Source organism: Syngnathoides biaculeatus, chromosome 10, assembly GCF_019802595.1.
Source record: "Syngnathoides biaculeatus isolate LvHL_M chromosome 10, ASM1980259v1, whole genome shotgun sequence".
NCBI lineage: Eukaryota > Metazoa > Chordata > Actinopteri > Syngnathiformes > Syngnathidae > Syngnathoides > Syngnathoides biaculeatus.
This window is the reverse complement of record NC_084649.1, coordinates 26297978-26323065: the sequence shown is the minus strand read 5'-3', so window position 1 is coordinate 26323065 and position 25088 is coordinate 26297978. Positions and strand designations below refer to the sequence as shown.

Here is a 25088-nt window from a genome sequence, read left to right as displayed (position 1 = left end):
ACATCCACAACGGCAAACAAAATGTTGATCAAGTGAAATAAGCTCATCAGAAAATGAAAAAACACTTTAAAAACAAATTTAAACAGCGTCAAAGTAAATCTTTCTAACTTACCTGTGGAACGTTTTCTCACAGCCACGAAACTGCCGATTAACACACAGGTCGGCACGCTTGTTTTGGGAGTATCAAGATGGCGGATGGCGACTTCAGTTTTGGTTAGTCAATGCCACCAAATCCAGTCTTTTTTTTTTTTTTAGATCAGTGTTAACTCCAGCCTTAGTTGCTGGTTGACCATAGTCAGCCATCGCCAATGCGGCGCCAATAGCTGCGGCTCTTCACGCCAACAGCGCCCCCTTACTGTGACAGCTGCCACGACAAACACCCTTCTGTCACGGTTATCGCCCAGACGGCACTTTGCATCCATCTTAAGCCAACTATTTACTCTGGGCTTATCACCGAGGCGTAGAACAGATCGAAGCGATAAGAGCTAAAGTCGACGCGAATCAGACGGCGGCCCGTAGCGATAACGCGGAAAAGCCTCTTCGGGCTCCGCGTACGTAACGCCGAGTGTGTTCTTCCCTCCGCAGAACCAGCTCATCCTCGGAGTCATGGGCGTGGACATCGCCATCAATGAGATTAAAAAGAAGACGCCCACGTACAGAGTGAGCGTGACGGGCACCCGGAACAAGTTCGGGGAATCGGGCTAAAATGCGTTGGCGCCATTCCAGGCGGACTTGATTTGACCTTGTCGAAACTTTTGCATGTCTGACTTTGGTGTTTTTTTTTTTTTTTTTTGGCTACAAGGACCTCAATGGCAAAATTCACACCTGAACTGAAAGGTGTACACTTCGTGTTTACACGTAGACTCTTTTCTCTTTTTTTGGCCACTCAGCTCGGCGCCAACGGTTACACCTTCGCGACCGACCCAAACGGTTACGTGCTGCTCCACCCCAACCTGCGACCCAAGGTGTGTGCGTGCGCATCTATAGAACGACTGAGGCTGGCATTTGTGGCCTCCTCTATTTTCTAAGTGTCTGCGTTCTCCAGCAGATCATCAACTTCAGGGAGCCTGTCACGCTGGACTTCCTCGACGCAGAACTGGAGGACACCAACAAGGAGGAGGTAAGAGAACATCGCGTCCTTCGTAATCTCGGATCGTTTTATGTCCTTCATAAAATGAGAAATCCTTGTACAATAATCGCCACTACCGGAACGTTTACTCCTGCGATAAAAAGTACAATGTACTACTAAATAATCTTCTTTATGTAACATGGGTCCGAGACGGTGTACATGGTACATGCATGGTGTTTTGTTGAAAAAAAAAAACAAAAAAAACAAAGAAAATATAGCAAATCAATCCAAATGTGATATGATAGTGTTTTCAATGCTTTGCTGCCATCTTGTGGCATCTACAGGCAATCACAAATCCTTTATTAGTGGGTGGTGTCAAGTTATTTGCCGCTTTTGGCTATTTCCCTTCAAACAATGTGTGTTCGCTGTATATCCGGAACGTATTTCTGCCTTTTAATCATAATAACAATCTGTTTTCACTTTCACTCCCTCGCCGTCTCCCCCTCAGATCCGGAGACAAATGATTGATGGCAAATCCGGCCAGCGGAAAATCAAGACGCTCATCAAGTCGGTGGATGAGGCAAGTCGTCAATAACAAAGCCGCTCCGGCGTCAAATGTTTCCCCTGCCAAAAACTGCGTGACGCTGGATTTTTGTGGCCGTCCGCAGAGGTACATCGACGAGGCCGTGCGAACGTACACGTGGACGCCGGTGGAGGGCACAGACTACAGGTTGGGCGTCGGGCTACTGATTATTCTCGAGATGACATTTGGAATTACATACAGTATTTCTGCTATATAAAATATGATGGTGGCACGGCGGCTCAGCTGGACAGCAATGGCCTCACAGTTCTGAGGCCCCGGGTTCAATCCTGGACCCGCCTGTGTGGAGTCTGCATGTTCTCCCCCCTGCCTGCGTGGCTTTTCTCCGGGCGGGCACTCCGGATTCCTCCCACATCCCAAAAACACGCGACATTAATCGGACACTCTAAATTGCCCCAAGGTGTGATTGCGAATGCAGCTGTTTGTCTCGATGTGCCCTGCGATTGGCTGGCAACCAGTTCAGGGTGTGCCCCGCCTCCTGCCCGTTGACGGCTGGGCTATGCTCCGGCACTCAACGCGACTCTTGTGAGGATAAGCGGCTGAGAAAACAGATGAATGGACAAACAATGGTTTTCGGCCCAATTCAAGTGTAGTTGGATCATTTTCTCAGCGATCAGTGTTTGCTTTGGACACATTGGCCAGATCAAACTTCCTCAGCTTTGCGCTCACCTGATGCTAACGCCGCAACTCCGCTGACGTTTGGCACCATTTGGCTGTTCGCCTCCCATTATTTCACGTAACTTGGTTTTTAAATTAATTACACACAGAAATGAGTCCGCTAAAATGGGGTTTGATTTTATATTCAGTGAGTGAGCAGGCCCTCCAGAGACGAAGCAAGCCGTTTAAAAAGTCGTTTTTTTCCAGATTCACAACAAAGCATCACGTGGAACGACAACATTTCGGTACTGTGCTGCAGTGGAAGACACAAAAGAGATGAATTTTTAAATTTGGATATCATCATCAATTGAGCAAGTGGTCGTGACAGGGTGGTGTGGCCGGTCGGCATAAACGCTCAAACGTCAACGTGACGAATTTTCCGTATTCTGAACATATCCAGTCGTTAATTTTCTGCTTCATAGAACACATCCGACATCACAGATGATAACGGGACCGACTTTGCTTGTAGGGGGACAGAATGCTAATATTGCTATTTTTTTTAGAATGCATTCATTACTTTGTAACAAAGCCACAGGTGAAAGGCGAATAGCTAACGAATGAAAAGAAAAATTAATATACAGGGAGTCCTCGGGTTAAGACGGTTTCGACCTAAGACGTTTCGACTTTACGCCCGTCCGCCATTTTGTCTGGCTAACGCTTGTCCGTGTTTGCTCGTCGGGAGTATCTTTGCATTTTTCGCCCTCCGTTTTCGACATTATCGGCACAAAGAAGAAAGCTGTGTCCCTTAGCTGTGCTTTTGCAGCCAAAAGTAAATCCATGACCATGGAAACGAAGCTCAAGATCATAAAAAGATCGGAGGAAGGAGCGACACCGACGCCACCGAGGCTTCAGTAGCTCGACCGCGGTGACAATTATTAAAGACAAAGCCCGTATGTATTTTAGCGCATGCGAAGGGTTCCGTTCCTACGTCGGATACGACGATCACAAAACAAGGTTGGTGAGGACCGGTTCCTTGGCAATAGCTAAGCACAGCCTCCCCTTCTTCTTCTTCTTCTTCTTCTCCATCCACCTCTCAGCAGTCATGCCAAGTACGTCATCTTGTTTATTTCAATCTATTTGTTTTTTATACAAAGTCTTTTGACGTAAATTCTGACTTTAATCCGACTCAAGTTGAAATTCGGGTTAAGTCGCTACTGTAGGAACGGATCTCAATCGTAGACCGAGGACTCCCTGTAGTGGTTCCCTTGTTCAGGCTGAACTCGATGCCGGTCCTCTCGCTAATTGTCGTACGGGATAGACTCCGGTTCTCCCGCTCTGAATGCTGATGAAATGGGACGGACGTGCCCCGTGGACCCCGCCTTCCGTCGCCAAAAGTCACGTGTAATTGGCTCCAGCTAAGCCGTGACCCTCATGAGGATGGAGCTCCCCCCCCCCCCCCCCCCCTGTGACTGTTTGGTAACCAGTCCACGGTGGATCCCTCTTTTCACGCTAAAAGTCGGCCGCAACGGACTCCAGTTACAATCGGTCCAGAAAATCCATCCGAACGACTGAATCATTTTGTCCGTATTCTGTCCCCGCGATGTATCTGAAGTGAATTTTGTGTTTGAGTGTCGCTAACGTTTGTGCATCTGCCCGACTATCTCAGTCTAGGCTTGGTTCTGCCCACATATAGCGAGAGCCACATCAAAGCCAACCTTAGCGACCAGATCCTGCAGGTGCAGTGTAAGTAGACCTCTCGCCGCCAAAACGCCCGACTTCCCTCTCTCGCGCTCTCGCTCTCGTTCACGTCCGACTTTTAACCCGCGAGATCTCCAACATCACCGTAGGGAACGGAGCGACTGGCCTTTCTCTCCCTCCTCCTCCTTTTCCTCCTCCTCTTCCTCTCGATGCTCCTTGATAGGCAGGATCCAATCTGAGTATCCCTCCCTCCCTCCCTCCCTCCCTCCTTCCTTCCTCCTTCCTCCCTCCTGTCTCCATCCTGTGCTGTAAAAACAAACCTAAACAAAAAAAAAAAACAACAAAACAAAAAAAACGGTGATGTTTTTTCTTCGCTCCGGCTGAAGAAAAAAACAAACTGAAGAGACAGAAAGGTGAAAGCTGTGTGATGCCGGTGCAAATAATGGCGACTTTGTACTATTCTTTTTTTTTTTTTTGTTTGTTTTTATTCTCATAATTTCTTTTACAAATGCTCTCGCCTCTTCTCCACCGAGAAATGATTCTGAAGCGTGTGTTCCCGTATTGTTTGGGGCGGGGGGTGGGGGATTGTGAAAACACGCATGCTTTTCACCTCCTTACTGGATGACGCCTACTGTGATTTTCTTTGCCTTCTCTGTCGTATGCGTGACTTTGTGAAACGTGTGTGAGCTTTGGAATCATTCAGCACATAAACTCCCACAGGGCCCGAGTGCGGGGCTGCCCACGTTGTGGGAGTTTGGGTTTTGTGGCTCCGAATGGGGACACGTTGTTGTTGTTGTTCTTGTCTTTCTCATTCTTTCTTTGTTGGACTTCCTCTTGATATTTTTCCACAATAATTGTCTTTTGTTTTTGCTGTCTTTCTCATTTGCTTCAGCAAATAAGATGTTTGGTCTTCATTTCTTTGAAGCGGGGTACACGCATGAATTTTTTTCATCTTCGCCGATTTTGAGATCTCGTTTATTTCAGTGCTCATAAAACACTTTGAAAAATACTTTTCAGACAACACCTTTCTCCATTTTAAATTATTTTTATTGTTTCCCGATTATTAGGTACCGTAATTCCCGGCCTACAGAGCGCACCTTTTGATATAAGCCTCGTTACACAGTTTAACGCGAGCGTGGCGCTGACGCCGCATAAACTGCAGGGTTGAAAGCGTGTGGAAAAAAGTTGCGGCTTGTAGGCCCGTAATATAATATATATATATATGTATATTATATAATATATATAACGGTAATATTTTAATACTAGTGTATATCGTACTTCTATGCGTTTGACTTTTTGAGTTCAACTACTGAACTAAATTGAGCTTTTGACACGATTGTAATTCAATTGATATGCACCTGAGATCTCCACAGTCACCCTCACCTAATGAAGTTTTCGTAGTGCCAAGACTGGATGCCGTGAAGGAAAATAAAAAAATATCCGTTTGAACGCATTGAACGAGGTTGCAATGTTCGGCCGTGAATGTTTTTCAAGCAGACCGAGGAAGAAAAATGAATCTCTTAACACAGCGCGCACCACAGAATAATCGGTCAGGATGATCTTTCCGAAATTGGGAACAATTTTCAGTATTTTTGTGGAACAGAGTAGTAAAAGAAATGTGGAAGCGCGGCAAAATGTTTGCTCAACTACTTTCCGTTGTCAAATTCTTCTCATCATGATGAATTTCAGGTTGTTTCCAAATTGTTATGAATATTATGTCGTATAATATCGCATATTACTAATTGTAGTATCGAAGTCCGTGGCAGGGGAAATAATCACGGGGAAAAAAAAAAAAAAAAAAGTCACGTCCGCCACAGGATCATCTTCAGGAGACATCCCATAAATTTTGCGTTGGGTCCAATCCGTATGTTTGTATCCCGCTTCACTTGTCTTGTTTGAGTTCAAAAAGTGTTTTTTTTTTTCTTTTTTTCTTTCAAGAACACAATATTTTTATTCAAGCAATCAATTGAATAAAATATTGTCTGTGACCCCCCCTCCCCTGAAATCCCCTTCCCACCCGACCCCCTGTTTCTTTTCTTGCTCCTTCTCTGATGGATCCACACAGTGTCATACATCCAGGGCAAGTATACGCCATCTTGGTCCACGTTCCCTAACCTTTGACTTCCCCTCCTCTTCCTCCTCCTCCTCCTGCCTACCGTTACCCCCGACCCCCACCCTAACCCCGGCTCCCCTTGTCTGCCTGCCCGTCTTTGCCTCCGGGACAACTCCCCGCCCCCCACACCCTCACCCTTCCCGACATGACGATAGAGGCTCGCTTCTCGGTTCACCTCCGCTGCAGACGCGCCGACCAGCAAGACCGAAACTGAAGTCGCGTTCCTTCCGCGGATGGCTCCTTTCCCTCCTGTCTGTCTTTCCCTTCCTCTTCGCATCCTCTCTTCTCCTGCCCATTTCTGACGCTCTCACAAATATGTAAATGTTCCTTGTAGCATCAAGGCCCAGGATTTATCGATATGACGGCTAGATCCGTCGGTGATCTCAGCGGATATGTAAACGGCCTTCAGAAGTAGTTCCTGGTAGGAATTTTCCCAAATGAGCCCAAGCACAGCAAAACGGAACCACGTGTCCTTGACAGACATTAAATTTAAGATATGAGCTAAGAATGGTGACAAATTTGATCATCGTTTTAAGGTTGATTGTGCATCTTTAACCTTATAATGTGGTCTTTTGGAATTAGCCATCAGAATATGCGCGCTATTATTCACATTGCTGTCCATTTACAAATAGATCACCGCATATTTTGCACAAAGTAGCAGCAGTGTGTGTTCCTTATAATATTAGCACAGTAGGGTATTTTTTTTCTTTTGTTTGTTTATTAACTGCTGGAATGTGCTTGGCCCCGAGGCAAAAATTGAAAGTAAAATTTATGCGGATTGGACCCAAATGTTCACTGTCAAGTCGTTAAGACCTTTCTTGACGATGCACCAGGGAGGTAAGAAGCGTGTTGTTAGTGTGTCTGGACAGCGGACACCCCCTCCCACCCCAATGACACATGTCCATCCCCCCCCCCCCTCCCCCCCTCCCCAGGTGTCAGCTCAGTGCCGCGACCGCGATCTCTTGTGTCGTCCCTCTCGACAATCCCCCCGTCTCCATCAGCTTGTCCACACCCCCTCACCCTCCCCCCCCTCTCGCCACATCCCTTGACTCACCCCTCAGACCGCCAGGCGCACGGCCCGACGCTTCCTCGGCGAACCCCCGACCCCCCCGGGATGGTGCACGGCATTGTGGGCGGAGACTTCCCGGGCACCCCATTTGGTAGCGCTCGAGCTCCAGTGAGAAAAATGACAAATTTGCAGCTTTTGTCAGCGTTGCCCTCAACGTGCCCTTCACAGTGCAATGCATCTCCTGCCGTTATGTGTCCTTCCGAGGCCCCCACCCTGCCCTGGCACTCTGAGGGGCGACCACCTCCATCAGGACCCCCTTTGCAACAGTTGGCCACGTTGATGCCTGCCTGACCTTTATCTCCGCAACCCTGTGCTGGTCTGAAAAGTCGCTTGCCGGACGCCGCGCCGAGTCAAGTCACTTCTCAGACATCCCAAACAAACATTTTGAATTTATCCTTCAGTGTATCATAATTTAATTTGTTTTTTGTTTTTTTTTAAACGGGGGGGGGGGGGGGACTGCAAGTTCATCCATTCAGGTCAGGTTGCATTTAAGGCACCATATTGGCTAACGCAAACGTTTCCCATGATTCCTCAACGCTGCTATGGTAAAAGTCCCGTCGTGTACAGCCGCCCTCCGCCCCCGCGAACAGCTGCGAGTCCCCCCCCAACTCCCCGGCCCCCGCCCCTCTCCAGCTCTGCCCCTTCCCGGATAATCTTCCCCCTTTCTGTTGCAGATTTTGAGTCACTGCTGCCAAACAGTTTTGAGTCTGAAGGACATATATTCATTGCTCCCAGGTAGCCTTGTGTGGATGGAACGCTCCTTTGTTGTCGTTATGACGCCACATCTCGTCCGCAAATCTTTCATTTCTGTGTGTGTTGCATCGTTTTGTTTTCATTGTCACTGATGAGTGATGCCCAAACTTGGCGTTTGTGTCATCAGAGTTCACCGTCACTGTGCCCAAGTACAATCCTCGCGCATGCTTCCACTGCCGCATGATTTCATTTGGGACTAAGTGTGTAAAAACGGGTGTAAGCGGTCATCTTCTTCTTCTTCTTCTTCTTTTTCTTCTTCTTCTTCCTCAGGGAATACTGCAACGATCTGGAGTTGTCGAGCAACAACACTGAATTCCTGCTCAACTTCATCGCCCTCATGGAGAAAGTGACCCCCGATTCCAAACAATGTCAGTTCGATCCCGCTCACCGTTTCACCGTCAATTTTTCAAAATAAAAGCGCGAGTTTCAGCCGGGGGGTGGAACACGGATTCGTTGACTTCCACTCCACAAGACTGAGCTGCGTGAGGTAGCGAGGTGGCAAAGAGATTCCGGACGGAACGAAAAACAACACAAGCGAACGAAGAAAGAGATTTGAGATCAGAAATATTGAACAGGTTTCATATTTATGATTGTGAGCGTCATTTTCATCACTCTCAAAGTGTCTGGAATGTCTCATTTCTAACGCAAATATATGTTCAACTGTTCCATGAAATGCGTATCCTGTTCGATGTTTTTCCCCAAAAATATATTGTTTATGACTTAAAGTCTGCGAACTTTGACCTCGTTTCTCTTGCCTACAAAACGACTCATTTCGTGGGCGGACCTCAGACGTCCCAAAATCTGGGACGGCCTGTTTTGGAACGACGATAAGCTAAATTAAATGTCATTTAAATGTCTTTTGTACTCATGCCGAAGAAAACCCCAATCGCTTTGAGAATTCCTCAGCGATTCTAAGCTAAAACCAATCGGTAAAAATGACTTATTATTTTTGTTACTTTATTATTATTAAAACTGTGCCAAACAAATACAAGCGTTCATCTGAGACGACATGCTGTGGCAACCCCGAACGGGACAAGCTGAACGAAAGCATTATTATTATTTTTATTATTTTATTATGACTTATTTGTGAAAATATACCAACTTGGACTACGTCATGGGGTTCTTTGTGTTTTGGTGCAATAATGAGCATTTTACACGCAAAGTAGTTGCCGCGTACCAAATCACTAAATACGCGACGTTTGCGTAATTTCAAAACAAGACGTGTGCCATCCAACTGGCTCAAATTGATAACCTTTAACGCCTTCATAAAGCTCATATTCTTCATCGTCTTCGTGGGGACCCTTCCGAATAATGTTCATCGCTCGAATCATCGGAAAATTCATCGCCGTTTTTACAGCGCATTCCTACGGGATCCATCTTGTTGTCACAACGTCCTACGTCACGCCCCCGATCGACTTTCTCCGCCACGTTTCTGTCCTTTTCCGGCGGATACAGCAATGTGCGATCGTTTGTTGCAAATATTCGAAAAATAACAATGTTTCCTTCATAACAGATTCGTATTCAGCATGAAACCGTATATTATGAGCAAAAAGTTGCATTCCGTTCCCTTTGAACACAAGCCACACCAAAGGATCATCTTTTTGCGACATTCACTGAACACATTTTAAGCACGTGAATTTAAAAATAACGAGATTTATATACCAAATGATGAAACTGATGTGTTGGTGTTTGGCGACATTTATTTGTCCCCCCCAGAAAACTTTATGCAGTTGCTTTAACGAATACCTTCGCGATAGTCATTGTTTCTCATCGTTAACACATTTGACCCCAAAAAAAAAAAAAAAAACCAACCCAAAACATAATTAATCCTGCTAATCCTTTGTGTGTGCTAAAAGCCTGAAATTCCATTATCACCTGTGCAATAATGGGCCTTCCAAAACTCATTAAACAAAGTCGCCCCCCGCCCCATAGGAAACAATAAGCTTGGCTACCTCCTCGTGCGATTCACGTTGATATTCGGACTCGGTGCGAATTTTAGCTGTGCTCTGTCGCCGTGTTTAGGCGACAACTTGCTCCTTCACAACCTGATTTTGGACACGGGCATCATCAGGCAGCTGGTGGACAAAGTGTGGAAGAACAAAGACTTGAACACGTGAGTAGCGAGTGGCCAAACGGGTCGCACGGACCTTTCCAGGAAACGCTCCCCCGGCCGGGGTAAATACATTTGAGTAGGGTTGTTCTATTCAAGATCGATAGCTTAAAATGTGTCGTAGAAAAAGGTTTTTCAAGTATTAAAGCCTTTTCTTTTGCTGGGGGGTTCGGCGCAAGCGCAGACTTTGATGGGCGTAAGTGTGCGTAACATTGTAATAAAGCATACGTTTAAAAATAGATAGTGATTGTATTAAAATATGCCTGATTAATAAGAATTAAATGTTAAAATCTAAAATGAAAATTCTATGATTAAAATATATGTATGTATAATTGCTATTCGCATCTTCTCTATCAACTTTTAACCTCTCCAGATGAGCTGCCCATCTGTCGGATTTCAAATCGTTAATACTCGGTTCTCGAACGTCCTCGTTCTCGAACAAATCGGTTTTCAAACGAAAATTTCAAGTTTTCTTTTTGCTTCTGTTTTCAAATGAAAATTGGTACTCGAAGACCCCCGACAAAACCCGGAAAATACTGTAGCCCTAGCTCTAGACATTTACTGACAATTTTTTCTTCCTATTGTAGACTATTAACCACCAATCATGGCTCCAAAAAGTGACACGAGATTTTTAATTTTAATAATGCTCTTTTCCATTAGCATTTCTGCATTTTTTTGTTTCAAATATTTCTTTAACTCAAGTTATTAGTTGTTTTTGCACGTTACCTATTGTAAAAAAAAAAAAAATTTTTTTTTTTTTTGCTTTTTTCCCCTCATTATTGCTTGTTTATAGTTATTCTGCACTTTTGTTAATACAAAAGAAGTTTGCAAGGGTGGGGGCCGAGTCGCTACAGATACGGCATTGCGCTCCCAGCCCAGCCTACTCTACTACTAAAGCATACATTTTAAGCAAAAAAAAAAAATGTTTCTTTAATTATTTTATTGTATAAAGTATTTAAACTATACATGTATTTCTACGATGCCGTTTATTATCAGGAAAAGCTCGAAAAATGCTTCGAAAAGCCGTAATTTTCTTGGGCTTGGAACGCATTATTCCTATTTCCACCGATTGTAATGACCAATCACTTCTCGAACCGTCTTCTGGAACAAAGTGTGGTAGAGAACCGAGGTTGTACTGTATTAAGTGCGGCCCTTGAGCACAAACATTTTGCCGCCGGGGGTGCGCTATCGTAGCTTGAAAGAGCCTCCGGGTCGTCACCCAGCCTAGCTGAGCATGTGATGGGTTTCAAAACTTCCCACACACATTCCCTTGTGTAAATTCACACGTGCCATTTGCATTCATGCCATTAATAAGCCAGTTTTGCGTCACATGTCCCTTTTAACGTCTTCTCCTGTCGCTGCGTTTTAAGGTACGGCTTTTTGGCTGTATTTGCTGCCACGGACGGGGGAATCACAAGAGTGTTTCCCAACAAGTAAGGATCCCTCTTATCGAGACGTATTTGTTTTAAATGCCTCCCTTTTAAAGTCTAATTACTTGGATAAGGAGGAAGCGCAGCGGGAAGATTTACAGCTCTCTGTTAAAACGCCAGGGCCGCGGAAAGCTGGGAGGAAGACCCCGAGCCGTTTAACGCCAGCTATTACCGCCGCAGTCTCGACAACAAGGGCTACATCTTCAGAGCGCCTTATCGGACAGGTGAATGATGCTCCCGGGGAGTCTCACGCCGGGCCTGGTCTGGTTTGTTGACTCCAGTTTTTTTTTTGCGTGTGTGTGTTTGTATGTCTCGCAGCCAGAGACGAGCTCCTCAACCCGGAGAACGACACCATAGGGATCCTGGTCAGCACGGCGGTGGAGATCACAGTCGGAGGGAAGACGATCAAACCGGCGGGTGCGTTTGCCCGTAACGTCGACGATGCCTTGTTTTTTTTTTTTTATAGAGAATCACAGTAACTGTCTGTTCTGCCCCTTGGTCAGTCGTCGGAGTCAAACTGGATCTGGAGGCCTGGGTGGATAAGTTCAAGATTCTTGCCAGTAACCACACGGACAACCGGCAAGGGCCCAACACGGTAACCCGACGGGCAATCCGTGGCCCGTTTTCATTACATTTACATCACATTTCTGTCACCAAACATTGAGTAAGGTGACCCACCAAAAAATTACTGGTACCGTAACTCGCAAATACGTTTGGGAAATACATATTGGCAATCCGTGATATGCTGAAGGTCACGTGACCAAATCCGGAAAATGGGTTGACCGTGTAAGATACAATAATGAGCACGATTGATTGATTTGATTACAAACTTGCTAAAATATTGTTTTGTTTCTTGCTGCTGTCTTTGGGAAGAAATTGATGCGTCTATCATCTATTCGTACAAACCTGATTGAACGAAGCCTAAACATCAAGTAGCGAAATCGTTGGTGGCTCTGTGGTGACATCTTGTGTTTAAAATAACACATTGTAGACATTTAATTGACTTGCGGTTGCTTTGTCATTGACTCCAAAAAGTAACGAGTTCTAAGGAAGCCGGTCACGAGTACAGTATTAGAATTAACTGGGAGATCTGAGGGAGGCCCCATAGCTCAGTGTGAAGCCCCAAAACTCAGTGGTTAGAGCATTGGTTTGGCAAACCAGAATCTCACTTGGGGCCTCTACTCCCCGAGAGGGGTTGCGTCAGGAAGGACGTCCGGCGTAAAGACTGTGCCAAACAAATGTGAGCGTTCATCTGAGATGTCACGCTGTGGCGACCCCTAACGGGACAAGCCGAAAGAAACTTCTTCATCTATCTGAGATCAGGTTGTGCCTTGCGATGAATTGGCGAGCAGTCCAAGGTGCGGCCCACTTCTTCGAAGACCGATTCTTGCAGTCTCACAAAGTCTCTTTTGTTCCCTCATTTTTTTTTTTTTTTTTGATTCCGTTGCCTCCTGTCGTGTTTGTCAGTGTGGGCCGAACAGGGTCTGCGAGATGGACTGCGAAGCCAACAACGACGTGAGTGCCCACTCGTCTCCTCGGACGCTTTTCCTCCTGCTCACGCCCCCCCCCCCCCCCCCCCCCCCCCCGTCGCATTCGCCCGCAGGACCTCCTGTGCTACTTAGTGGACGACGGCGGCTTCCTGATCATGTCCAACCAGAAGGATGACTGGAACAAGGTGGGGCGTGGTTACTCTTCCTGTTGAACGCCCAACCCCACCCCCTCCCGTCCTGACTTCCTGTAGTGCCCCCCCCCCCCCCCCCGCAGGTTGGCATGTTCTTCAGCGAGGTGGACCCCTACCTGATGTTCGCGCTCTACAACAACTCCTTCTACAACCGCAAGCAGTCGTTCGACTACCAGTCGGTGTGCGAGCGCATGCCCAACAGCGAGGCCGGAGCTGCGCGGAGAGGAGTTTTTGTGGTAGTTAAAAATGTTTTTGGTTTTTTTTTTGGGACAATTTATGCTAAGACTTTCAAACGAGGTGGCGTCGCTCGTATCGCAAGGCCCCGTTGTTTATGCATCCAGTATGTCATCATTTTACTTGGACTCGTTGTCACTTCCGCAGCCCACGATTGCAGATTTCGTCAACCTGGCTTGGTGGACGTCCGCAGCTGCATGGTGAGAAATTAAGCTCACGTTTATCAAAATGGGTACTTAGTGATGATTTATGAGTTGATTATTGTATTGTTTGGAGTTTTCTGAGGTGTAGCACTACTTTATTACTTGGACTATATATATATAAATATATCTTTTTAATATTTAGTCCAGATCATTAGATTGTCAAAAAATAGAATGTAATTCAATTCTACACCACTGCAAATTCGAGCCACAATAATAAACAGACAGCTTTTTAATAATGTGTATTGAAATAATTTGGACCTTGACATGACACAACAAAATACCAAAAATCAATTGACCATTCCGACTGGCCATCTTAAGCCCCGCCCCCATGCTACATTCGCCATGTCCCACAAGCTTCCAAAATGGCGACTGAACAGAACAGGTTTGAAGTCGATTCTCTATCGTGTATTCCAGATAATATTGCGGTATGTTTTTTGCCAGACTTGTCCAAGAGAGTTCTACAGAGAGGTGTCAACTATTTCACGCGAGGATATGTACACGCAATTACGATTTTGGACGGAGCAGGACGCAGTGTCAGAGTTAGAGCGAAACGTTGGCGAGCAATGCAAAAAAAAGTTTGCTCACAACCTTCATATTGAAACCCAACAGGATAAAATATTGGAATCGTACTGCACATGTAAAGCAGGGTGAGTACTTTTTACTTGGAAAGATCACGAGTAGTCTTTGGAAGTGAGCGGCTGTATTCGTTTGACTTGGCTGGTAATGGAAGCCAGCGCTCTGTCTTAAAAGTCCGATGCGACACAAATAGGCAAATAAAGATTTCTCTTGCATGACGCGGCGCATTTACACATCACTAACCCGACTCTTCGGCATAAAACACGACACACTTCGTTCGGCAGGTCAGTGATACGCTAACAAAGTGAACGTTGTTCTCCCGCACTGATAATAATTCATTCAAACTCAGAGAAAATCCTTCTCCCTCGCTTACCTTCGAACATGGAGCCTCGTGTTTGTCGATATTGTCCACATTTAGTTGTACGTGCGCTCTTCCGCGAGCCTTAATCCATCGTAGAGACTTGGTCAACTGTGTTTTAGGCTTTGGAAAATGAATCAAGCTAGCAGGATACCTTTCATCGGAATTGCACGTTCCCCAAGCGCATCGGAGGACCATTTCCTTCGTAACGTTAACTTTTCCAAGCGCACGCTACTGACAACCAGCATTGCTTGTGGGACAACATGGCGGCAGGGGCGTGTCAAGCCAGGGGTTAAGACAATGCCGCTATCTGATTGGCTATTATTGCACGAGTGACTGACGGGTCGGAAAGGTCCATTGTCGGCCCATTTCTTAAAGAGGGTCCGCGATTCAAAACTAAACCAGCACCCGAAACTGGATCCACGACTTCCGTCCATGACTTGACAGCAAGACTGTCCGTTTTTAAGCAACTACGTGGAATAAGCAAAGTCACCCTGAAACTGTTTGTGTGTGTGTGTGTGAGGTGAGGAATGCATACATTCGCTTGAGATACATACCTCCATGAATGGAAATGGAAATTTGGTCTGCAGATTTGGTATCTCATCACCTCAGGATTTGTGTCTTAATCAAATATTGATATTGGCCCCTCCGTGTCTTTAGGTCACTGCTCCAGCAGTTCATGTACGGACTGGCTTACCACAGCTGGTTTGTCATGGGTGGGTGCCAAAATGCCAACAGTAAAGTAACTCTGCTCGTTTGCCTTAAAAGTTCAATTCGGCTGTAAAGGTTGTCGTTCATCCTGAAAGTTTTCACCCCCAAGTCCGGCATGTGTCACTTTTTGTGGGTTTCGTACGTTTGCGTGCGTGCAGATGAGGTGGACGCCGAGGGACTGGACTCCAGGGATCGGAGCTGCGTCATGATCCAGACTCAGTATTACCTGAGCAACCTGAGCAGCTCCTTCAACATGCTGCAGGACTGCGGCAACTGCTCCAGGTCCGCATAAAATCGCGCACGCGCGGCCGCAAAGATCGACATCAAGTGCGCTGTCCTTTGTTGTGCAGGCTGATCCACGCCAAGAGGATAAACAACACCAACTTGTTGTTCGTGGTGGCCGAGAAGATGCCCTGCAACACCTGCGAGATCGAAAAGCTGTCCCAGGAGGAGGAGGAGTGTATCCTCTGCCCCGATGATGTCACTGACGTGCAGGAAATCTCCGCCGTTTTTTTCCTTAATGGCTTCTTTCCAGTCATGGAGGAGAACCCGTGCGAGGAAATGACCGTGGCGCGCTACAGAAAAGGGCCCTCCACTTGTTTTGACAACAACAACGCGGTGAGCCTCTCGCCCGCATCGAGAAACAACTGCACGTTAGCCTTTTTGCCGTTCTCGTTACAAATCGTTGATGACTACGGGGACAGGAAGTCAAGCCATAAACCAATCGGCTTTTCTGCCTTCCCCATTAAATTTCACTGTCATCAGATGACATGACAATTGTAATTTTATATGCATTATGACTCACTAGAAATACGACCAAAAAAACAATAAGCGCTCCCGTCAGTGATTTCATTACAAGGATGCTACTGTTGTTAGCATAGCAATGCAAGATTGTTAGCATGCTAACTTGGAATGCTATCTTGCTGTCAATCATATGTTCAGCAACTCATGCCATTTATTCAATTATCTTTACAAATAGTACCTGGAAACTGGCAAGATGTAAAATGCTTATCCGTCTGCTTTACTCAGCTTGCAATATTCAGTCACTCACATTTGAAAAATGTACAAGTGTGGTCAGTCATGCCCGCAGATCTGAAGTTACGGATGTGGTCCACCAGTCATGCCCGCAGATGTAAAGTTGCACGTGTGTGTTCTGTTTGTAATTATGAGTGTACCCCTTTAAGACCGGAGGGGGGCGGTGTCAGGTAAACTAGGAAGTAGAAGTAGGCTGAGCAGCAGCTCGTTGTTAGAGACCATGTAAAAAAAAAAAAGTCAGGCTGTGGTTCACTGCGCTGGATCAGTTTTCGTGTGCGACAAGTGCACAATTGCGCAGTGGCGCAGCTTAGAGGGAATATTGGTCAAGACTACACAAAATAAGCAACGTCTTTCAATATGTATGTATTTCTACTCGTAACAAATTTTAAGCGTGCTAGACTGTGCAGATTTGCGCGGGCACATACACACAGTGACTGAATATTGCTATATACTGATTTAATAACTGTTAGCAATTGGGCTATTTCGTATCTGAAGCGAACACAGGTCAAGATGTAAAATCCAAACCGATCAGCTTCACCGCATTCTGAACTAAGGTCGCTTTTTTGGTTCTACGTTAGCATGCTAGCATTTTCCCAATCCTCATTATCACGAACCGATAATTCCAAATTTTCCCCATCTCTCGCTCTACAGTTCCATTTTTCTAATGAATCTGAGCGTGTCCGAGCAACTTAACGGCGACTCCAGAAGCAATAACTCGCAGGGCGTTTTCGACGCGATGTGTAACGCCGACGTCTGTCTGTCCTTGCTCAGGAGAACACGTCGGACTGCGGGCGGGGCCACTCCCTGCGTCCGTCCCGCGTGGCTTTGCTGCTGATCCAACTTCTCCTGCTTTACCCTGTCGTCAGCCCTCACGCTCTCTCTCTACTACATTAATTTCATCTGTCTGACACCCACACACGCACACCTTATAGCTGTCCTGTGCTTCTCATATGTGCCCCCCTTCCGCCCCCTCCCACCACCACCTAACGTAGTCTGATAGGCAATGATGGGAAGCCCTGAGTGCCGCCGCCGTCTCGCCAGCTTCACTTGTGTCCTCAGCCAAGGTCAGCCCATTAGCCGCACGAGAGACCCCCGCGCCCAAAAAAAAAACAACTCTTTCGACGACGTCTCGTGTCATGAGAATTCCAAACTTTTTTTTCCCTATTAAGTCCCCCCCCCCCCAAAAAAAAAAAAAAAAAAAAAATCGACTATATGTTTAATTTATGCACAACTATCTACTTGCCAAAATGAGATAGACTTTCATGTGGTCTTATTTTTCTAGCCAAAAAGACAGCAAAAATGGCTTAGAGAGAGGGATTTAAAAAAATGAAAATTATTGTCATAACACGCTCATATTCGCTACACAATGGCTCTCGCTCTAATAACACAGCTGTGACGTTTCAACGGTTATTAGTCAGCGGTATGGTGTAGTCTTGTATATTATCAGCAAAATATAAAAAGAAAGAACCTCTCTGACCTCCATTCAGACCAACATCGCCTCTGCCAGTCCTCGCCGGGCTGTGAAGAAGGACAACAATAAAAGATCAACGTTGCAAAGAAATGAAAATCGGAACGCCGCAAGAAAAATGTTGCAATATCACCAGAGGAAAAAAAAAATTTTGGAATATGACAAGAGTTAAATCAGAACGTTACGGGCAAAAAAAAAAATGTTGTACTGTTACAGGAAGGAAGTCAAAATTTTAAGAGAGGAAAATGATGATATCTGCAAAAATTAAGGCTTAATTTTCTGACAAAAAACGTAATAGCATAAGTGAAAAAAGGAACGATTAATATTCATTGAAAAAGTCACTTTTTTTAAACGGGAAAAAGTTGTGATGTTCGAGTTAATGTTTTAACACCACTAAATAAAAGTAATTTGATGAGAAAAAAATACTATGAAAATATTACCAAATTAAACCTGCTAAAATGCAAAAAAAAAAAAAAAAAAAACATTTCGAACCAATGAAGTGAGAATATTGCAAGACTAGTCCTAATTTCCTGAGGGGAAAAAAAGTTTTCACGTTGAAAGAAAGAAAACTATAAACAATAAGATATGACAGTTCAAGTCATGATACCGTAACGTAATTTCACAAAAACAAAAAAAAGAATCCACAAACATGACAAACGTGCGTTAGTGTGAGCATTTTTAAATCTCCGGTCAAGTTCTCAAGTTCGACATTCACTTGTTAGAAATACAACTGTTTTGTTTTTTTTCTTGTAAACAAATTCTCATCATATAATATCAGAATGCAGTATTATTCTACTACTATCGCTCGCTATTGCACAGAATTCTTGGCTTGTCGTAGCTGAAGCGCATCCCGTCACGCGTTCTCCGTCGGTTCTGTCATCCGGGCCTTATCGTGCTGTCCCCAAAATGGCCGCCGTCGCGCGCTAAGTACCCGGCGCCCGTCGCGTGATCGTCCTTTTAGACTGTTTAGGAGCCGCTCTGTTTCATAATCAGTGCCTTGATGCACTTTGTGGTGGACGAGCAGAGCGACCGTGTCGTTTAGATGTCCTTTCTTTGAAATCAAGCGGCCATCTTGGAGGGGGACCAGCTTTAGGTAGAACTTCCGTCACGGGACTACAAAGCAAAGCGTGGAGGTGTGATCGGCAGATTGTCAGCGCGCACACACACACACACACACACACATACTCCAAGTGGATTTACGCTGCAGGTCGCCAAGAAATGCCGAAATTTATCAAATTTTCCATTTACGGCATCCAAAAAGGTTTTTAGAATGCAAGAAACAGCGTGCATGCGTGGATCACCAAGTTCAATGTAAATAACTCAAGTAAGTCATAATACATCCATCCATCCATTTTCTTAGCCGCTTATCCTCACAAGGGTTGCAAGGAGTGCAGGAGCCGATCCCTGCTGTCAAGGGGCAGGAGGCGGGGAACACACCGAACTGGTCGCCAGCCAATCGCCGAGCACATAGACACGAACAGCCGCACTCACAATCACACCTAGGGGCAATTTAGAGTGTCCAATTAATGTCGCATCTTTATGGGATGCGGGGGGGAAACCGGAGTGCCCACCCGGAGAAAAGCCACGCGGGCACGGGGAGAACACGCAAACTCCGCATAGGCGGGTCTGGGATCGAACCCGGGACCTCCGAACTGTGAGGCCATTGCTTTCCAGCCACGATTCATAATACATGAATAAAAAAAATATTAAGAGTTTATTTAGCTCTGTTCCACATACGTTTAAAAGAGGATAATCGTTACATAACACCATTGGCCATTGTCGGAAATTAGTTTTTTTTTTTTTTTTTTAATCATGAACACGTCGCTCTTGTAGCATATTTAGACAATAATGAATCATCTGACTTGAAGTTTAACAGCTGGTGTTTTTTTTGAAATGTTTATTTGTGTAAAACATGATTAAACAGTGGATCCCCGTTATTAGATAATTGAAGCCTGTTGTAAATTGCGCTGGGAAAAGTGTACACAGTATTAATAAATATACGGTTGAGTGTTTTAGCGACCAGTTCCACCCAAAAAAGAAGAGAAAAACGAAAAGATTGAAAAAATAAATTGGGGAACAAAAATCTGCGGATAGGTGAATCCGTGCGTTCAAGACCGCGTTTGACCTTTTGACCGTCAATGTAAAAAAAAAAAAAAAAAACATTTTTATGGAATTTTGGTGTTACTTGCAGCGTAAATCCAGCCTTTTTTTTTTTTTTTGGACTGCTCTAAGTTCTGCCTGATCCATTTGTGTCGAATCGAGTGGAATGTCTTGAAAACTGTGCGTGTGACGTGAGAGCTGATTGTTTTTGTTTTGTTTTTTTGTCCCGTGTGTCGCAATGAACACAATCCAGTGTTATGGACGTTTTGGGGAAAAAAAAAAAAAAAAAAGAGAGAAAACAAAATCAAAAGGGAGGTCGCCACTTATCGGGTTGACTGAATGTGTTCGTCGGTGTTTTGAGTTTTTCAAATGCAACGTACAAAAACGACGCCTCTGTGTCGAATGCCTTAGTGTCACGCACAACAGAGCTCGGAATCCCCCTCGCCCCTCGCCCCGCCCCCGCCATATTTTTACATCATTACTGGACTTGATGCTAACTCGTAAACAATGCGTATTGGTATTTTGTTTGTTTATCTGACACTTTTGGATTATTACAAATTGGCCAAGGAACATTGCAGCTGAGAAATTTTTAAATATGAACTGAAACAGTTAAAGGGGTTAATAATGAGCTCCGAAAAAAATAAATCAATCAAAATATGGCCTTTGTCATGCTAACGTGTAGCCGCCTCACATGACATGACATCATGTGACTTGCGTCTTCTGCCGCGTTTCATTTTTGGGGCAAATTCAGAAAAATGATATTGTCGCGTTTTAAATATTAGAACATGAATAATTGGATCTAAACAATGCTGATTTTTATTTATTTATTTTTCCTGACAACTTTGGGTCATCACACACAGCCCGGTGTGACGGTCTGAGCGCTCCCGGTGCTAAAAAGTCTTCTTGTGATTAATGTGCATGCGCGTATAATAATGTGCATGCGTGTATATTAATGCACACGCGCGTATATTTTGTAAACTTCCCCATCCATGCGTCGTCATGTGCCATTCGGCAACTTGTCGCCAAGTGTTCATGTTCGCTACGGACGTCTCAGAATGACGAAGACAGCGAACGTACATATGCGTGTATATCTTTTTATCTATTATTTATTTCATATATATATATATAATATATACATTATTATTTATTTTAAGGTTAGGGTTAGGTTATAACGCATGTTAGCTCCCTCTATGTAGAAGAAGGGGAACTATGAGACCGGGGGATTTCCCAGTAAGGGTCTGCTACGTACCCAGAGTTCCCCTCTTAGTAACGCATGCGCATTCATCACAAGGAGACTTTTCAGCACGGGGGAACGCTCAGACCGGCACACCGTCTCAAATGGACCCATTTTCAATATCGATTCAAACGGTTTATAACGAGACAGAGACTGTTTTTGTTCCAATTTTTTGTTCTTGAGACTTGATCATTGCACACGGGCCGGGTCGAACTGACCCGGGAATGTTTTTGTCGTTCCTGTGAAACAAAAATTAAGAGCGAAACCCGGCGTCCGTCCGTCCGTCAGTATTGCTAACGTGTAGCCGCCTCGTATCGTGACAAGCAAAGGTTTAGCGTGTTTGTGCGACTTGACGAGTTTTTTTTTTTTTCCCCCCAAAATGCATCCGATACGAATTGTGATTTTGGGGGGGGGGCGATTCAAATAAATGAAAAGGTTGAGGCGGGCTGCGTCCGTGTGCGTGTCGGGGGGAAAAAGACGGCGTGTATGTGACTGTGTAGTGTAGTCTGGTGCTACGTGACCATGTTTGACACAAAAAAAAAAAAAAAAAGTGTGTGTTTCAAAGAAAATAACATTTAGAGAAAAACAAGTCGGAATCAGTCAAAGTGAAGTCAGTATATATATCGAAATATAACTATAGGAAAAGAGCACCGTTGATGAGTTTGAGGTCCGAAGTCCAAACAGATTTTTATTTTCTATTTCTTTCTCGTGAGCGCGAGCGAGCGAGGTTGACTCGGGCTCCGTCTTTGTTTTGTTTGTCGCTCCATTCTTTTTTTGTACTGATGAAGTTACACGGGGAAAAAACAAAAAAAGTAGAGAAAAAAAAATGACAAAAAAAGAAGAGGGGCAAACTTTGTAAAATATTGTGTCTGTGACTCCTTGTAAAATATTTTCAAATTGTTTATTACAGAGAATCAGTTAATAAATAATGTTCATATTTTTCACTTCACTTCAATGCTTGTCAGTGTTTTTTGTTTTGTTTTTTTAATTATTATTATTTTTTTTTTTTTTATTAGCCCTAAATCCAACCCAGACCGTACCTCAAAGTTTAGCGAGGAAGTCCACGAGGAGCCGGTGCCACGCATCCGGGTCGTCCAGGTAGCAGGCGTGCCCCGCCCCTTTCATCACGGCCACGCTGTGATTGGGCAGCTGACTCAGGTTGCTAAGCGACACCTCCCCCAGCTCGGTGTCGCCGTCACCGTACACGATCAGCGTCGGCACCTGTCGTGAAAATAAAAAAAAGGTGCTCATTTTAATTTAATAAGCTATAAAATGATCATCTTGGTTCTGTTCATCTTCCGCTTTTTGAAACAGACTAAGACTTGTTTCTTATTCAGAATTAGACACGTCCAACGAATTTCTTGAGGACAGCTGAAATGAGTAACGGGGTGGGGGGGGGGCGCCACAGATTAAATTTTGGAAGTTCTCACGTTGGAAACTCGGAAAATACATCAGGATAAACATGCTTTGCAAAATTGTGTGTATGGTTCAAGTCTCCAAAATTCGATTGATTGATTGATTGATTGAATAACATTTACCATAATTTCCGGCCTATAAGCCGCAACTTTTTCCACACGCTTTCAACCCTGGGGCTTATGCGGTGATGTGTGCATTTTCTCTAACAGCCACAAGGGGGCCCTCGAGCAGAAAAGGTAAGAGTGAGACCAGTGGAATATACGTGCCGAGGAGGACTTTTACCGGTATGTTTTTTTTTTTTTTTTTTAACCAGCCCTGCTAGAGCTGCGATAGCGTTAGTGCCATGCTAGCATTTTTCTGCTGTAAGCCCTGGCTTGATACGCCCCTCTCGCCGTATTGTCCCACAAGCAATGCTGGTTGTCAGTAGCGTGCGCTTGGAAAAGTTAACGTTGCGAAGAAAATGGTCCTCAGATGCGCTTGGGGAACGTGCAATTCCGATGAAAGGTGTCCTGCTAGGTTACAAGGTGCCCGCTTGATTCATTTTCCAAAGCCTAAAACACAGTTGACCAAGTGTCTACGATGGATTAAGGCTAGCGGAAGTGTGCACGTACAACTAAATGTGAACAATATTGACAAACACAAGTCTGTATGTTGGAAGGTAAGTGAGGGTGAAGTATCTTCTCGGAGTTTGATTGAAATATTATCAGTGCTTTATACATCGCAGGAGAACAACTTTCACTTTGTTAGCGTATCACTGACCTGCTGAATGAAGTGCGTCATGTTTTATGCCAAAGAGTCAGGTTAGTGATGCGTAAATGCGCCAAATCATGCAACAAAAAAAAAAAAAAAAGTCTATTTGCTTATTTGGATCACATCGGACTTTTAAGACAGAGCACTGGGTTCCATTACCAGCCAAGTTAAATGAATACACCCACTCACTTCTAGAGACTACAATGATATTCCTCGTGATCTTTCCAAGTAAAAAGTACTCACCCTGCTTTACATGCGTAGTACGATTCCACTATTTTACCCTGTTGGATTTCAATATGAAGTTTGAGAGGCGTCGAATTTTTTTTGCATCGATCGTCGACGTTTGGCTGTAACTCTGACATTGCGTCCTGCTCCGTCCAAAATGGTATTTCCGTGTCCGTATCCTCGCGTGAAATAGTTGAGACCTCTCTGTAGAACTCTCTTGGACAAGTCTGACGCATTTGGCAAAAAACATACCCCAATATTATCTGGAATACGCGATAGAGAATCGACTTCAAACATGTTCTCTTCAATTGCTATTTTCGAAGCTTGTGGGACATGCCTAAGGGGGCGGAGCTCAAGGTCGCCATCGGAAAGGTCCATTGATATAAAAAAAAAAAAAAACGTGACCTTGATGCTGCGGTACTGTTGGGCGCTGATCTTGTCGGTGCAGATGGGCGCGATTGGGATGTAAGCGCGCAGCATGTGCGGCTGTTGCAGCAGCAAAGGGAGCGAGTACATGCCGCTGAGCGACGGGCTGATCAGCACCACGGGGCCCAGCCGCAGTCGCTCGCACACGTCCGTCAGGAACGCGGCGGGCACCAGCTCGCCCACGGCCGCCGGCGCCTCCGCTGAGCTGGAGCGGCCCAGTCCTGCGGACGAGAGTGATGCACTTTTGAAAACGCAGCCTCGGCGATCCTGGTGTGAAGCTTGCACGGGTTCTCCAGCTTCCTCCCACATTCCTCAAACATGCACGTCGGCTTCACTGAGGACTTCAAATTGTCTCTCGGTGTGAATGCGAACGAGTGGTCGTTTGTCTATTCGCGCCGCGCAATCGGACTACCGCTTCCCGTTCCGCTGACCCGGAAGGTCGACGGCGACGGCTCGGCAGCCGGCGTCGGCCAGCGCGTGGAGAGTGCCGATCTTGAGCCAGTTTTCCGAGGAGAAGCGGCGGCCGTGAAGAAGCAAAACGGACATCTCGGCCTCTCCCGACGACGCTCGACTTTGTCGATAGAAAAGTGGCGACGTGCAGCCTGGCGCCTCCACGGTGCCCTCGCTCACCTCCACTTGGGACATCCTGAAAATACACACAACGACATGCTTATTACCGGTGAATGACAAGGACAGAACCTGGTGGGAGTACACAAGATGGCTGCTATAGTTTTGGGAAGGAACTTTCCCAACAACATTTCGGGGAAAGTGCAAATAGTCACCAGACTACCCAGAAACATGTTCACTGAACACCTCAATCACAAAAATGAGCATTGTTATGTTTGTCAAAGCAGAAATGCTGGTAAACATCTCTCAAAAGTCATTTTGTCAGTTTTGTTGGTTTTTGCTGCCTCTATAAGTAAATCAAATAGGAGGGGAAATGTTTTTTTAAACACAAATATCGACATTGTCTTACCTGACGTTGACGACGACACAAGCGCAACAAGTTGTGCTTCCGCTGTATGGGGGGGAAAATATAGATACATATATTTGTGAATGCGGTTATCTCCCTATTGCGGTGTATGTCTACGTAGATGCTAAGCTAGTGGGGGCAAATTCGTCAGAGGAAGAATAATTCCGCCACATTCGTGTTGCGTACCGTTTTACGCATGCGTAACTTTGTTCTTAAAATATGTATTGATAATACTGTTGAAAGTCACTGATAATGTGG

At 45.2% G+C, this 25088-nt stretch overlaps 2 protein-coding genes across 13 annotated transcripts in view; one reads left to right on the top strand and one right to left on the bottom strand.

Moving 5' to 3' along the window:
* cacna2d2a (calcium channel, voltage-dependent, alpha 2/delta subunit 2a) overlaps nt 1–22173 on the top strand; it is a 226498-nt gene extending 204325 nt beyond the window's left edge. For 6 of the 12 annotated variants that reach the window (XM_061833799.1, XM_061833798.1, XM_061833790.1 and 3 more), the window contains 20 exons: nt 586–660; nt 891–965; nt 1049–1120; nt 1578–1649; nt 1738–1799; nt 3934–4010; nt 7822–7882; nt 8171–8268; nt 9923–10013; nt 11381–11443; nt 11561–11664; nt 11759–11857; nt 11944–12035; nt 12908–12955; nt 13044–13115; nt 13205–13357; nt 13503–13555; nt 15153–15208; nt 15362–15485; nt 15554–21954. In XM_061833799.1, the coding sequence (XP_061689783.1) occupies nt 586–660; nt 891–965; nt 1049–1120; nt 1578–1649; nt 1738–1799; nt 3934–4010; nt 7822–7882; nt 8171–8268; nt 9923–10013; nt 11381–11443; nt 11561–11664; nt 11759–11857; nt 11944–12035; nt 12908–12955; nt 13044–13115; nt 13205–13357; nt 13503–13555; nt 15153–15208; nt 15362–15485; nt 15554–15977 (1971 nt within the window). In that variant the 3' untranslated portion in view covers nt 15978–21954. Of the gene's footprint in view, nt 1–585; nt 661–890; nt 966–1048; nt 1121–1577; nt 1650–1737; nt 1800–3933; nt 4011–7821; nt 7883–8170; nt 8269–9922; nt 10014–11380; nt 11444–11560; nt 11665–11758; nt 11858–11943; nt 12036–12907; nt 12956–13043; nt 13116–13204; nt 13358–13502; nt 13556–15152; nt 15209–15361; nt 15486–15553; nt 21955–22056 lie in introns of those variants that run through there. The other 6 variants (XM_061833797.1, XM_061833796.1, XM_061833801.1 and 3 more) reach the window with 5 other exon arrangements.
* Nucleotides 17624–24969, bottom strand: abhd14b (abhydrolase domain containing 14B). The gene is made up of 5 exons (XM_061833803.1): nt 24834–24969; nt 24289–24503; nt 23837–24078; nt 22081–22261; nt 17624–17756 (listed from the first exon to the last, which is right to left on the bottom strand). Exons 2-4 carry the CDS (start codon nt 24500–24502, stop codon nt 22082–22084), a joined length of 636 nt encoding a protein of 211 aa, XP_061689787.1. The 5' UTR covers nt 24503; nt 24834–24969; the 3' UTR covers nt 17624–17756; nt 22081.
* Nucleotides 24970–25088: the final 119 nt, after the last annotated feature.